Genomic DNA, 16,697 nt, shown 5'->3' with positions numbered 1-16,697 from the left:
CAACACACACACCCTCCACCCTCACGGACAAACCCTGAGCATCCACACACACACTCCGACCGTCTACCCACCCCCCGCTCCTACCGCAGTCAGCTCCACCCCTCTCCCTCCACTGCCTCTCCTCATTGGCCCGATCAAGGTTCTGCCGCCAACACCGTCACACGTCATTGGTCCTCCTGGAGCTTGGACCGCCCAGATGCCGTGGTTACGCCATATGACACACCTCCAGACCGCCGCCTCCCCGTTAGGCCACATCTCCCCTACCGAAACTACAACTCCCAGCCTGCCCCTCGGCAGCATGACCCCTGTGACCCTGAGGAGGCAGGGTTATCAGAGCTGGACTTCCTGTACCGGGCCAGCCTCCAGGCAGGAAGTAGAGGTACGTACTGCAGGCTGTAGTTGTGTGTATGTAGCTGTGTGTCTAGTAAATGTATGAAGGTGTGTGTGTATATAGTGAGTATGATCCCTGACCTCCAGCCTATGCCCTGTGTGTGTCTAGGTGGTAGTCCAGCCGGGAGGCTGCAGGGTGGGGTAGGATGGCCAGCTCGTTCCCTCACCCCCAACGCCAACGTGGAGATGAGTGTGTACCGGACTGACTGCAGCAGCACTATTGGCCGCAGTCTGAGCGGCACAATCATCAACCCGCGTCGCCATCGTCTCACCGCAACACGCAGCTTTGTGAGTGTATCCTACACACACGCACACACATGCACTGCTGCACTCCAGTGGTCATGTTGTAGACCTGCATCTCTGTTTTACCTTCAATTCTCATCTACACACTATCATCACACTGCTGGTCTCTCTCTCTCTCTCCTTCCCTCTCTCTCTCTCTCTCCATCCATCCCTCTCTCTCTCTCTCTCTCTCTCTCTCTCTCTCTCTCTCTCTCTCTCTCTCTCTCCCCCTTCTGAAGGTGAATCAGACAGATGTCAGGGCCTCTGCTTCTTACCTAATCTCCTCTGAGACCCTGTATTGCTACAGCATCATCATCATCTTCATCATCATCATTACCATCACACCAGTCCTTCCATATCTCCATTCAGGTAATGTTGACGTCACCCCTTACCCTTCACCTCTGGGGCCTGTCCGTCACTCTGTGTTGTTCCTCCCCCTGCAGGAGATGCCCAATGGTGCAGGGAGTTTCTGGTGTCTGACTGGGGTGAAGCTGTCTTCAGACCACTGATCCGCCTCCATATGCATCTACACTACAGGCTCCTTCCAGGGCAGCCCTCTGGGGTCCTTACCCTCCACACCGCTACAGGCACCTTCCAGGGCAGCCCTCTGGGGTCCTAACCCACCATACTGCTACAGGCACCTTCCAGGCCAGCCCTTTGGGACCCTAACCCTCCACACCGCTACACTGTAAGCCCAAATGTGCTGTCATTACTCAAAACGTTTGAGGAAACCCATTGCACGTAATATATACATTTTAGTCATTTAGCAGACGCTTGTATCCAGAGCGACTTCCAGGAACCACTAAGCCACGCCTCCAATTGAATTTCCCAGTGTGCCTTGACTTTTCAAGTGAATTGTAGAGTTACAGGACTGAAAAAAGGAATGAATTCAACAACCATATCTGTCACTAACAAATACAGTCATGGGTGGTCCATGACTGTATTTGTTAGTGACAGATATGGTTGTTGAATTCATTCCTTTTTTCAGTCCTGTGACCTTCACCAAGTGAGTTCCAAGGCAAATGTTATCATTATAATCAAACTCTTTATTACAAATCTCATAAGGCCTTAATTTGAAACCTAGCTTTACCCTAATACAGTGGCCTGAAACTCATGGTTTACAGGCCACATCAGGCCTGCAAATAGAGTTGCAAACTTACGGTAATTTTCCCAAAATTCCTTGATTTTCAAAAAATCCTGGTTGAAGGATTTCTGGACAAGGTACCCAATTTTTGTAACCCTACCTGCAAGTCACATTAGGCCGGCTTGCAAAGTGATGTGTAAAACAGTTGACATTTTTATTCAACCGCAACCTGCATTTATAATAACTGCCAGGGTTAGAAACAGTGTGAGGAGACTACTTAAGCCATTTAAGCTGGAACAACCATTTCAGTAATGGGTGCTAAACAATCTAAGTAAATTATTGGATTAGTTTAGAAAAATGTATATTCATCTATGTGTAGCATAATATTAATAAATCACTCAATTGATATATATTAAAAACTATTCCAAAAAATCTACCTGCAGTAGAGCATGCTGGGAAAAAAGTTAATTTGTTATCATAACTTAAAAGAAAATGGAGTTGATGTGACTTCTCATTTAGTTTTGAGTCAGTACCACATAAAAATTTTAAGTAATAATGACTTTTCATTGACTTTGAGTTAAACTTACTAGAAGTATTTGAGTTAAAAATGCATTGGGGTTTACAGTGTACAAACATTTTCCAGGGTAGCCCTCTGGGGACCTAACCCTCCACACTGCTACAGGCACCTTCCAGGGCAGCACTGCACCTCACCCACTGCCACGATAGGGGGTTGGCCAAGGACTCCCCAACCCCAAACACACACCTCTCCCCACCTCCGCCCCTCAGTGGTCTACTGAACTCACCACTACCCCCATCTCCCATACAAAGAAAAATGCATTGAAAAAATATTTTTGGGATGCAGTTTAGGATACATGTGGAAAATAAAAATGGTGCCAAATAATGTATTTTTTATGCATTTGTAAATGTATTTTAATGTGTGACATACATTTGTAAATGTATTTGGAATACACACGTTTGTATGGAAATATATTATTTGGCCAGTTTTTAGTATGGGCTGTCGCCACGCCCCGTCCTTCTCCAACTATTCAGTCTATGCAGTCATTCTCAGCCCCCCTCAGCAGGAATTACTCTGAAACCCCAAACTAGAAAACAACAAACTCTTCTAATTACTCTTCTAGCTAGCTAACTAGCTAGCTAGCTACTAGGCTGTTAGCCTCCTAATATGGTCTTACTCTGAACGTTAGCCTGCTAGCCTGCCCCTCTTTGGGTCTATAAATGAGGAAGTAGATTAGCTAGCCTGGTTTAGCCTCTGACCTCCCTGCTTTACCTGCCTCAATCAGAGGGGCTCTGGAACCTTCAGATTGACAGATCCACAGGGAAAGGGGGTTATCGATTAGCCACGTCTCTTCCTCTTTCTTATTGGGCATTTCCTGTCGGATGATGGCACACCACACCTGGCTGTGCTGTTTCCACGGCAACCCCAGGACTAGTGCGTACGTGCCTACATAGCTACGTATAGGCTGAACTCTAATAATAACTAAAGTAATGTACAGAAAAACGATGTATGAAACCTGTGTGTTATTAAGACCTTATGGAATGTTCATATTAATAATGATAATGATGAAGATATTGATAATTTAGTGGTTCTGGGGTGAGTGACCTTCACAAGTGTCCTGCTGGAGGTCACCTGACTGATAGTTGTAGCTGCCAACGCTGCGCTCCCATTTCTACCGGGAAAAACTAACAGACTAGCGCTTCATTTTCTCCTAGTTATTTTTTTGATATATGTTTTTTTTAACAGATAACGGTAGCTAAATTGAACAAACTTTTGCACATCTGATGTAACGTGATAAAGAGCTATGATAGAGGGATGGTAAGGGAACTCAAGTGTAATTTGGGAAGTGTATTTGCTGAAGGGTACTTTTTGAAGTGTACTTGAAGGGTAAATGTTTATTTGAGGCCTCAGGTTAACATGATTGGTTCTTAGTTACTGAATCTTCCTTTGGACCTTTCAGTCCAGCTCTGACCCTGATGTTACTCAGATATGAATGGTGAAACACTATATTATAAAATATATATATATATATATATATATATATATATATATATATATATATGGTATGTACTGTATGTATTATAGATATATTTTAAGGCCATGCCATGATATATTTTATTAATGGGAATAGTCTCTCACCCTCCAGTTGTAACAGAGTTATAAAACAGTTATAAGTAAGTAACACATTTAATTTCTCTGATGTAGCCTACTGACATGTCTTGAACATTTTACGATATGTTTTAACCTACTGAACATGTTATGTCATAATATATACATAACATATCTATGTACATACACAATATGTACAAAGATATAAACATGATAACTAATCCCTATTTGGAGACCAGTGGCCCAGTGCAGAATGAGATCGAGACAGAACTGATAAATTATTGTTTTATCTAAACCAAAGGTTGGCACTTAGACAAAGATCTCTGTCTGTCTTTAACGTCATTTTATTTATTTTAATTGATCTGTTTGTTTTGTTGCTGTTGTTTGTGTTGTGGACGTGGGAGAATGTAGCCAACTGTAGTGCATGAGTCCGCTATGCAAATCAACCTTCCCTTCTGACCCTTGACCTCTGACCTGACAGACAGGAAACAGGAAGTAGATACGCCCACGAACTGACACTTTATTTACAAAATCAAGTACAGAAGATACGTGATTAAATGCTGCTGTTGAACTCTGTAGTAAGTCATAGGCTCGATCCCAAATGGCACCATATTCCCTCTATAGTACACACTACTTTTGGCCAGAGCCCTACATAGGGAATAGTGTGTGATTTCAGATTTGCACCATATACATACATAGTACTGAAGTGGTTCACTATGTTGTAAGAAGGTAGTACTGAAGTGGTTCACTATGTTGTAAGAAGGTATACTGTATACTATGCTAGGAACAGCCAATGGAAATTCAATGCAAAGAGTGATAGGGAAGAAAGACAGAGAAAGAGAGCGATGATGCATGAAAGAAAGAAAGGATGAAGGAGAGAGATGTATGTATGTGTGTGAACTAGAAAGTGGGGATAAAAGAAGGCTATGAGTCATTTCCAGAGCGAGAGAGAGGGATTTGTGTATGTGTATGTGTGGGTTTGTTAATGTGTGGATGTTTGTGTTGGTACTGGGTATCGTTGCTCGGGGAAAGAGGGATCCTGTATTTTTGCAATAAAGTTATTACCACTGCTCTCCTACTGGGGACGTAACCGCTCATCTGGCTCTGTTTTCTCATTGGCTGCTTTGTCTGTGAATGGAGGAGCCTGGGTATCATGGCATTTATGCCTAATTGGTACCTGACGTAAGTGCCAAAGCAAGAATGCAATTAGCCATGCAAATGGATTCCCTGCGCATAAATATGTCAGCCAAATTTTGCCATTGTGCAGTAGCTAAATGTGTTCTTGCATTGCGTAATCCTTACGTCCGGTATAAATTTGGCTTTATGGAGTGTACACCACACTACGTAGTGAAACTGATAGTGGTCCGACTATGACTCATAACCAGGTCCTGGCCAATGAGGATGTAGCTGAAGTCTGCCAATCAACCAGAAGAGGTCAGTATAGAGATTTACAGCAACAATATAGTAATCTCTCTCTCTCTCTCTCTCTCTCTCTCTGTATAATACTGCACATGTCCTTGAATTTATTGTGGACCTTGTGGCATGTCTGGTGGGGTAAGTGTGTGTGTTAGTGCTGTGTGTAAGTTGACTATGCAAACAATTTGGAATTTCCAACACATGAATGCTTCTTATAAAAACAAGAAGTGACGCAGTCAGTCTATCCTCAACTCTTAGCCAAGAGAGACTGGCATGAATAGTCTTAATATTAGCCCTGTGATTACAACGAAGAGCAAGACGTGCTGCTCTGTTCTGGGCCAGCTGCAGCTTAACTAGGTCTTTCCTTGCAGCACTTGACCATATGACTGGACAATAATCAAGATAAGATCAAACTAGAGCCTGCAGGACTTGCTTTGTGGAGTGTGATGTTAAAAAAGCAGAGCATCTCTTTATTACGGACAGACCTCTCCCCATCTTTACAACCATTTAATCTATACAGTGAGGGAAAAAAGTATTTGATCCCCTGCTGATTTTGTACGTTTGCCCACTGACAAAGACATGATCAGTCTATAATTTTAATGATAGGTTTATTTGAACAGTGAGAGACAGAATAACAACAAAAAAATCCAGGAAAAACGCATGTGAAAAATGTTATGAATTGATTTGCAGTTTAATGGGGAAATAAGTATTTGACCCCTCTGCAAAACATGACTTAGTACTTGGTGGCAAAACCAGACGTTTCTTGTAGTTGGCCACCAGGTTTGCACACATCTCAGGAGGGATTTTGTCCCACTCCTCTTTGCAGATCTTCTCCAAGTCATTAAGGTTTCGAGCCTGACATTTGGCAACTCGAACCTTCAGCTCCCTCCACAGATTTTCTATGATATTAAGGTCTGGAGACTGGCTAGGCCACTCCAGGACCTTAATGTGCTTCTTCTTGAGCCACTCCTTTGTTGCCTTGGCCGTGTGTTTTGGGTCACTGTTATGCTGGAATACCCATCCACGACCCATTTTCAATGCCCTGGCTGAGGGAAGGAGGTTCTCACCCAAGATTTGACGGTACATGGCCCCGTCCATCGTCCCTTTGATGCGGTGAAGTTGTCCTGTCCCCTTAACAGAAAAACCCCTAAAGCATAATGTTTCCACCTCCATGTTTGACGGTGGGGATGGTGTTCTTGGGGTCATAGGCAGCATTCCTCCTCCTCCAAACAAGGCGAGTTGAGTTGATGCCAAAGAGCTCGATTTTGGTCTCATCTGACCACAACACTTCCACCCAGTTCTCCTCTGAATCATTCAGATGTACATTGGTAAACTTCAGACGGGCCTGTATATGTGCTTTCTTGAGCAGGGGGACCTTGAGGGCGCTGCAGGATTTCAGTCCTTCACGGCGTAGTGTGTTACCAATTGTTTTCTTGGTGACTATGGTCCCAGCTGCCTTGAGATCATTGACAAGATCCTCCCGTGTAGTTCTGGGCTGATTACTCACCGTTTTCATGATCATTGCAACTCCACGAGGTGAGATCTTGCATGGAGCCCCAGGCCGAGGGAGATTGACAGTTATTTTGTGTTTCTTCCATTTGCGAATAATCGCACCAACTGTTGTCACCTTCTCACCAAGCTGCTTGGCGATGGTCTTGTAGCCCATTTCAGCCTTGTGTAGGTCTACAATCTTGTCCCTGACATCCTTGGAGAGCTCTTTGGTCTTGGCCATGGTGGAGAGTTTGGAATCTGATTGATTGATTCCTTCTGTGGACAGGTGTCTTTTATACAGGTAACAAACTGAGATTAGGAGCACTCCCTTTAAGAGTGTGCTCCTAATCTCAGCTTGTTACCTGTATAAAAGACCCCGGGAGCCAGAAATCTTTCTGATTGAGAGGGTGTCAAATACTTATTTCCCTCATTAAAATGCAAATCAATTTATAACATTTTTGACATGCATTTTTCTGGATCTTTTTGTTGTTATTCTGTCTCTCACTGTTCAAATAAACCTACCATTAAAATTATAGACTGATCATGTCTTTGTCAGTGGGCAAATGTACAAAATCAGCAGGGTATCAAATACTTTTTTCCCTCACTGTATGTTTTGACCAGGTAAGGCTGGCCGGGTAGGTAGGTCCAGCCGGCTGGCCAGCTGGCCAGGTAGGTAGGTCCGGTCAGGTAGGTAGGTCCGGCAGGCCGGTCAGGTAGGTCCGTCTGGATAGGGTCGGCGGGTCAGGTAGATATGTCCAGCCGACAAGATAGACCTGGCCAATCAGACCTATCCGGCCGGACCGACCCACCTGGCCGGCCGGACCTACCTGGCCGGCCGACTGGCCATACCTACCTACGTGAATGTCGGCTGGATCTACAGTGGCTTGCGAAAGTATTCACCCCCTTGGCATTTTTCCTATTTTGTTGCCTTACAACCTATATTTATTTTTATTTTGGGGGGGTTTGTATCATTTGATTTACACAACATGCCTTCCACTTTCAAGATGCAAAATATGTTTTATTGTTAAACAAACAAGAAATAAGACAAAAAAAACAGAACTTGACCGTGCATAACTATTCACCCCCCCAAAGTCAATACTTTGTAGAGCCACCTTTTGCAGCAATTACAGCTGCAAGTCTCTTGGGGTATGTCTCTATAAGCTTGGCACATCTAGCCACTTGGATTTTCTGCCCATTCCTCAAGGCAAAACTGCTCCAGCTCCTTCAAGTTGGATGGGTTCCGCTGGTGTACAGCAATCTTTAAGTCATAGCACAGATACATGGTGTCCCAATCTTTAAATATTTTTGTTCCCAATACTTTTTAGCTCCTGGTTGTAGATGTGTCCATAAACCAGAATACACATGCATTTGTTTCTAGGATTTACCGCCCCCATTGCTGCCATGGCAGATGCTATTGGTGCTATAGCCGACTGTGTAACACCTTTTTTGTCCTCAGAGTTGGTCATTTTAGGGGATTTGAATCTGGATTGGCTATCCCCGGCCTTTAAGTATATGCATTGATTTTAATCTCTCAATTGATCTGAAAACCCACACGGCTAAATGTGAAAAACCCTGTTAACTCCTCATTGATTGATTACATTCTTACTAATAGCCCTCACAAATATTTGTCTATTGGAGTATTTGCATATGATATGATGTATTAGAGATACGAAACAGCAAAATACTAATCCTCGTTGAATTAAGAAGAGACATTTCTTAAAGTTTTCTCCTCAAGGTTTTTTACATGATATGTTCTACTCTTATTTAGCCACTATCTCCTGTATTCCTGACCCTGAGTTGGTTCTAGAACATTTCTCCTCCATAGTTATTCTTCTGGCAGATAAACACAGCCCTTTTAAACAATTCAGAATCAAGATAGATCTAACCGTCGTTTTTCTTCGGACCTATCTGAGCTCATTCAGATGAGAAATCAGGCCTGGGCCAAAGCAAGGAAAACTGACTCTGTAGTGGACTGACAATCTTTCAGACAATTGAGAAACAGATATACTATCTCAATTTAAGAAAGCTAAATCAAGCTACTTTTTAAGCTCTATCTCTGACTGCTGGTGATCCTTAAACATTTTGGCAAATGCACTGAAGCGTACAAATTCCTCTTCTTTCCTGCCTAAGCAAGTTCTGTCTGACACTGGCATCATAACTGAGAAGAATGGAATAAGTGATGATTTTAATCATCATTTTATCTCGACAGGCTTTTTATTTGAGAGAAACGGTGGTTTAGTTGACCCTGGTCAGTCAATCGACTGCTCTTCCCTCTGCCAGCCTCTAGCTGACTCAACGGTTGACCCGTCAACTTCTAGTGAATCTTTGTTTTCATTTCAACAATTTATTATCTGTGATGTGCTAGATGCCTTGCTTAAGATTGATGTAAAAAATCCACTGTGGCTGATATGCTTGATCCATTTTTGCTGCAGCTCTCTGCCCCCCTGATTGCTGAATCATTATCCCATATTTTTAACCTGATGATTATATCTGGTACTATCCCCAAGGTTTGGAAGGCGGCCCATGTACTCCCCCTTCACAAAGGTGGTGACCTTGTGACCTAAATAATTATCGCCCTATTTCAAAAGGTTCTTGCCTAGCAAAATATTAGAATCCTTGATTAATTCTCAGCTAAGCTCTTTCATCTTTGAAATGTATTACTATTAATAATACTATTACTATCTGTGCTGCATCTCTAGGTATAAATGATGTGGTTAACTGTATGAATAAAAGGCGACATTGTGCTGCCCTCTTCATTGACCTGTCAAAGGCTTTCGATACTGTTGATCACTCACTCCTCAATTAGCCTAGACCAGTCTGCATGTAACTGGTTTAAAAATTATTTGACAGATATAACTCAATGTGTATCTACTGATGGTGTTTAAATCAGGTTTCCTGGATATTACAAAAGGTATCCAGCAGGGGTCGATTCTGGGTCCTGTAATTTTTACTGTTTACATTAACAATATCAACTTGTCTGTAAAAAACTGTAACCTGCACTTGTATGCCGATGATACTGTTGTGTATGCTGTTGACCCCACGGTTGACCAGGCTCTATCTGAACTACAGTCTGCCTTCATTGTATTACATAAACACGTTATTGACCTAAAATTAGTACTGAATAAGGTAAAACGAAGTATATGTTGTTCTCTAGAGCACATAAAAATAACTGATGATTTAAGCATATGTACTTTGGATGGTGGCCATATTGATCGTGTCCCTGCTTACAAATATCTGGGCATCTGAATAGATGAAAAGCGGCTTTTTTTAAAGGATTTGATGAGTTAGTTAAGAAGCTGAGAATAAAAATGGGCTTCTTCTATAGAAATAGGTCCTGCCTCTCGCTAAATAGTAGAAAGCAGATTATTCAGTCGACGTTCCTATCGGCCCTAGACTATGGCGAAATCATCTATATGAACGCAGCTGCCACTTAATTAAAGCCGTTAGATGCAGTTTATCGTAGCGCATTGCGCTTTTTTATGGCCAACAATTTTAGTACTCATCACTGCATTCTCTACCAGAAAGTTGGATGGTCCTCTTTGATGTCATGTAGGTTGATATATTGCTATATTTTCATTTATAAAGCCCTTTTACAAAAAGTCCCACTGTACCTAACATCTTTACTAAACTTTAGACATACGAGTTACCACAGCCACACAGGGATGGTTAACTCTGGAAATTCCTTTGGGCTCTATTGAGTTAGGTAAATCAGCTTTTAGTTTTCTTGCACCATATTTGTGGAACAATCTTCAAAATATTCTTACATTTGATGTTTTAGTGCAGCTAGGGCATTTCAGAAGGCTGATTGAGGACCTTATTAGTGATGAATCTGTTTGTTTTTCATGACCACATTTTTCTTTCTTTCTACTTGCATTTTGTATTTATATTGATTTGTGTATTTTCTGTAATTTCTGTAATTCTGTAAAAGAGACCTTGGTCTCAGTATGACTCCCTGATAAAATAAAGGTTAAATTAAAAATATAAAAATTACACAAGCAAGCACACACACACCATCACTACTATTGACTTAAAGTTTGCTAACATTAAGTTGTGATTGACAGTTTGCTGCAGTGAGTCTTGGAAAGGAACCCACTTCCTGTAGAGCTGAACAGAGAGACAGCATGGGGAGGAGAGGAAGGTGGACCAGAGGAGAGGGTCAATCGACATTACAACTCCCTCTTCCAATGAAGCATGACTCCCCTCCTCTCCTCAAAGGAATATTCATCTGTTTGATTAACCGTCTGCAACCATTCTGTCCTTCAATTCAATATCTTCCCCCATTCCTTTCTATCTATCCATCCTGTTCTTTATGCTTCTCTCTGAGTCACCTCTCTTCCTTTCGTTCATCCTCTCTTTAACTCTCCTCTTTCTCCCTCCCCCTCTTTTGCTCTCTTCATCCCTCGCTCCCCCCCATATTTGTTCTCTGCTCACTCTCTCCATGTCTGTCCCTCCATCTCTCCCTCTGTCCATGTCTGTCCCTCCATCTCTCCCTCTGTCCATGTCTGTCCCTCCATCTCTCCCTCTGTCCATGTCTGTCCCTCCATCTCTCCCTCTCTCCATGTATGTCCCTCCATCTCTCCCTCTGTCCATGTCTGTCCCTCCATCTCTCCCTCTGTCCATGTCTGTCCCTCCATCTCTCCCTCTCTCCATGTCTGTCCCTCCATCTCTCCCTCTGTCCATGTCTGTCCCTCCATCTCTCCCTCTGTCCATGTCTGTCCCTCCATCTCTCCCTCTGTCCATGTCTGTCCCTCCATCTCTCCCTCTGTCCATGTCTGTCCCTCCATCTCTCCTTCTCTCCATGTCTGTCCCTCCATCTCTCCCTCTGTCCATGTCTGTCCCTCCATCTCTCCCTCTGTCCATGTCTGTCCCTCCATCTCTCCCTCTCTCCATGTCTGTCCCTCCATCTCTCCCTCTCTCCATGTCTGTCCCTCCATCTCCCCCTCTGTCCATGTCTGTCCCTCCATCTCTCCCTCTGTCCATGTCTGTCCCTCCATCTCTCCCTCTCTCCATGTCTGTCCCTCCATCTCTCCCTCTCTCCATGTCTGTCCCTCCATCTCTCCCTCTGTCCATGTCTGTCCCTCCATCTCTCCCTCTGTCCATGTCTGTCCCTCCATCTCTCCCTCTCTCCATGTCTGTCCCTCCATCTCTCCCTCTCTCCATGTCTGTCCCTCCATCTCTCCCTCTCTCCATGTCTGTCCCTCCATCTCTCCCTCTGTCCATGTCTGTCCCTCCATCTCTCCCTCTGGCCATGTCTGTCCCTCCATCTCTCCCTCTGTCCATGTCTGTCCCTCCATCTCTCCCTCTGTCCATGTCTGTCCCTCCATCTCTCCCTCTCTAGTTGTGCCTGCATCGTTGAGCAATGTGAGTGTTAGCGCACGTGCCAGAGCATGCACGTGTGCTCCTGTGGCAGACTGGCACACACTGCTCTCTGAACGAGAAATGTCTTGATCTAAAAATAGGATGACGAGAAGAGAAAGGGAGAAAGGGATGATGAGGAGGAGGAGGAGGAGGAGGAGGAGGAGGGAAATATAGAAACTGCAGTTTATTTTTACCCCCAGATTTCCCCTACTGAATCTAACATTTTATCTTTATTTATTTATCTATTTCTGTCACTTTAAATCTTTCTCTCTCTGTACAGACTTAATTTGATCACTATTTTGTTGCTGGGAATTTTCCTGCACGGCAGGAAATGCAAACCTGAAGTGTATTCAAGGTTTATAAGGCTTCTAAAGTTTGTTATTTCCACTTTCTAAATGTCAGACTTGATTTGCCCTAAAGAAAAATGAATCAACCCCTACAAAAAATGTCCATTCATTATAATCCACATAATATAATTCACATTTCCTGTTGCTGCAGGATTATTTTCCTGCTATAGTAAACTGCATCAAATTAAGAAACAACATCTTTATCTCTGTATCCACTCGTTATCTCTCTCTCTCCCATTTAGAAAATATATTTTAAGAGGCAGGGTTTCTAAAGGAAAACGTGTTTCCTTCTAATGAATGAAAAAGGTTGCACACATACTCACACCCACACTGTCTGTAAGGGGGTGTATTCCAGGTGTGAGCAGGTGAAGAGGCGAGTAGCATTGAGCACACATACACACACACGTGTTGTAAATGTCGCAGTTGTAAACGAGAACTTGTTCTCAACTGGCTTACCTGGTTAAATAAAGGTGAAATAAATAAAAACACATGAAGCACTGCATTGGAGCATAACACGGACACCTAGCAACCACCACGGGTGAGCAAGTGCTTCATCACCCAGCGTCTAAGCCACACACAGACACACATCGACACACACAGTCTTGTTTTACTATCCTTGTGGGGATACAACATTTATTCCCATTCAAAATCCTATTTTTCCTAAACCTTACCGTAACCCCAAAACCTAACTCTAATTCTAAGCCTAACACTAATTCTAACCCTAACCCTAAACCCCCTAGAAATAGCCTTTTTCCTTGTGGGGACTGACAACATGTCCCCAGTTGGTCGAATTCCCCACAAGTATAGGTAAACATGTGCACACCAACACACACACACGCGCGCACACACCAACACACACACACACACACACACCAACACACACACACACATCTCTGGATATGCCCTGTGGAAGAGAAGGACCAGATCAACTATATTTCATTTATTCTGTAGCGTAATAATTAAATACCAACTGGTTTCCACATCTGCCTTGTAGCCAGTGGCGGACTAGGACAAGAATTGGCCCTGGCATTTTATTCACACCAGCCCACATCACTCGTGCGTAGTCAACTCATACATTTTTTTGTGTACTACATCATCCAATTGTGTACTATGTCATCCAACTGTGCAATATGTCATCCAATTTGTGATATTATATACATTTTGAAATTCATGTGATATGTTACAAATCCAATTTGTGCAATATGTTACAGTGAGGGGAAAAAAGTATTTGATCCCCTGCTGATTTTGTACGTTTGCCCACTGACAAAGACATGATCAGTCTATAATTTTAATGGTAGGTTTATTTGAACAGTGAGAGACAGAATAACAACAAAAAAATCCAGAAAAACGCAAGTAAAAAATGTTATAAATTGATTTGCATTTTAATGAGGGAAATAAGTATTTGACCCCTCTGCAAAACATGACTTAGTACTTGGTGGCAAAACCCTTGTTGGCAATCAAAGAGGTCAGACGTTTCTTGTAGTTGGCCACCAGGTTTGCACACATCTCAGGAGGGATTTTGTCCCACTCCTCTTTGCAGATCTTCTCCAAGTCATTAAGGTTTCGAGGCTGACGTTTGGCAACTCGAACCTTCAGCTCCCTCCACATATTTTCTATGGGATTAAGGTCTGGAGACTGGCTAGGCCACTCCAGGACCTTAATGTGCTTCTTCTTGAGCCACTCCTTTGTTGCCTTGGTCGTGTGTTTTGGGTCATTGTCATGCTGGAATACCCATCCACGACCCATTTTCATTGCCCTGGCTGAGGGAAGGAGGTTCTCACCCAAGATTTGACGGTACATGGCCCCGTCCATCGTCCCTTTGATGCGGTGAAGTTGTCCTGTCCCCTTAGCAGAAAAACACCCCCAAAGCATAATGTTTCCACCTCCATGTTTGACGGTGGGGATGGTGTTCTTGGGGTCATAGGCAGTATTCCTCCTCCTCCAAACACGGCGAGTTGAGTTGATGCCAAAGAGCTCCATTTTGGTCTCATCTGACCACAACACTTTCACCCAGTTCTCCTCTGAATCATTCAGATGTTCGTTAGCAAACTTAAGACGGGCCTGTATATGTGCTTTCTTGAGCAGGGGGACCTTGCGGGCGCTGCAGGATTTCAGTCCTTCACGGCGTAGTGTGTTACCAATTGTTTTCTTGGTGACTATGGTCCCAGCTGCCTTGAGATCATTGACAAGATCCTCCCGTGTAGTTCTGGGCTGATTCCTCACCATTCTCATGATCATTGCAACTCCACGAGGTGAGATCTTGCATGGAGCCCCAGGCCGAGGGAGATTGACAGTTATTTTGTGTTTCTTCCATTTGCGAATAATTGCACCAACTGTTGTCATCTTCTCACCAAGCTGCTTGGCGATGGTCTTGTAGCCCATTCCAGCCTTGTGGAGGTCTACAATCTTGTCCCTGTCATCCTTGGAGAGCGCTTTGGTCTTGGCCATGGTGGAGATTTTGGAATCAGATTGATTGATTGCTTCTGTGGACAGGTGACTTTTATACAGGTAACAAACTGAGATTAGGAGCACTCCCTTTAAGAGTGTGCTCCTAATCTCAGCTCGTTACCTGTATAAAAGACACCTGGGAGCCAGAAATCTTTCTTATTGAGAGGGGGTCAAATACTTATTTCTCTCATTAAAATGCAAATCAATTTATAAACATTTTTTACATGCGTTTTTCTGGATTTTTTTGTTGTTATTCTGTCTCACTGTTCAAATAAACCTACCATTCAAATTATAGACTGATCATTTCTTTGTCAGTGGGCAAACATACAAAATCAGCAGGGGATCAAATACTTTTTTCCCTCACCGTACGCATTTGTTGTGTTTAAGTGCATCTTTAAGACATATTATAAAAGACACAAATTAGTGCCTGTCATATGTGTTCCCCTGAATCAACACCTACCCTAAGTGTTAATTACGTAACAGGGCTCCAGACAACAATTTTCCCGTTGTAACTGGCACCATTAACTTTTTACAGTTGGTGGCACCAGCCAAAGATTTGGTCGGACCCAAATGATGAGTAATCATCTTATAAAATAATTCATAGTACTTCATTAAGAAGTGTAATACATAGACTACTGAGGTATTCAATAAATAAATTGTTTAATCTAACACGTCCAAGCAGGAATCCATGATGCAATATATTTTGATGTGCAACCCAATCTAGTGATTGTCATGAATTTTGGGTTGAATATAAGACTATAGTTGGTATATTTTACTGTCAAAATAGGACTCCAGAATTTCCAGATAAAAAAAAAAAAGTTACAATAGAGATTAATTACATACATCTTTATGTACACTAATATCATAGGCTCATTAATTTGGGAAGGGATACTTAGTCAGTTGCACAACTGAACGCATTCAACCGAAATGTGTCTTCCGCATTTAACCCAACCCCTCTGAATCAGAAAGGTTGCCTTAATCGACACCTTTCGGTCACTGGCCCAACGCTCTTAACCACTAGGCTACCTGCCACCCTTTAACACCTGCGGAAGTGGAAACACATTAACTAGATTGCTGACTCTTAATACAGCTCCTTCGGAAAGTAGACATGCCCTTGACTCATTCCACATTTTGTTGTGATACAGCCTGAATTCAAAATGGATTACATTTATGTCTACACACAATGTCCCATAATGACAAAGTAAAAACATTTTTTTCAAAATATTTGCTAATTTATTGAAAATTAAATACAGAAATATCTCTTTTACATAAGTATTCACACCCCTGAGTCAGTGCCTTGTATAAGCACCTTTGGCAGTGATTACAGCTGTGAGTCTTTCTGGGTAAGTCTCTAAGAGCTTTCCACACCTGGATTGTGCAACATTTTCCCATTATTATTTTAAAAATTGTTCAAGCTCTGTCAAATTGTCACGTCGACTCCCGCTCCGGCGCTCGACGTCTACTAACCACCGGACCTGGCAACCCATCATTACACACACCTGGCAACCATCATTATGCACACCTGGACATCATCACTCCCTGATTACTTCCCCTTTATCTAGCGCTCTGTTTTATCATCCATTAGGTGGTATTGTTTCTCTGTTTATGTTCAGATGCTATTCTCATTTGTGTATTCACTCTATGTTTGTTCTTATTAAACTCACCGACTGCACCTGACTCCCAGTGTCTTCGTTAAAGAAATTGGTTGTTGATCATTGCTAAACAACGATTTTCAGATCTTGCCATAAATGTTCAA

The 16,697-nt window shown here is 42.8% G+C and overlaps 1 protein-coding gene across 1 annotated transcript in view; it reads left to right on the top strand.

Moving 5' to 3' along the window:
• LOC121581424 (inactive ubiquitin carboxyl-terminal hydrolase 54) overlaps window positions 1-1,181 on the top strand; it is a 71,420-nt gene extending 70,239 nt beyond the window's left edge. The window contains exons 18-20 of the mRNA XM_045223715.1: window positions 94-379; window positions 500-678; window positions 1,116-1,181. Of these exons, the coding sequence (XP_045079650.1) occupies window positions 94-379; window positions 500-678; window positions 1,116-1,181 (531 nt within the window). The remainder of the gene's footprint in view (window positions 1-93; window positions 380-499; window positions 679-1,115) is intronic.
• The last annotated feature ends 15,516 nt before the right edge of the window (window positions 1,182-16,697 follow it).

The sequence above is a fragment of the Coregonus clupeaformis genome, chromosome 1 (assembly GCF_020615455.1).
Source record: "Coregonus clupeaformis isolate EN_2021a chromosome 1, ASM2061545v1, whole genome shotgun sequence".
In the NCBI taxonomy this organism is placed as follows: Eukaryota; Metazoa; Chordata; class Actinopteri; order Salmoniformes; family Salmonidae; genus Coregonus; species Coregonus clupeaformis.
The sequence above is the reverse complement of the archived record's forward strand: the minus strand, read 5'-3'. Positions and strand labels throughout refer to the sequence as shown.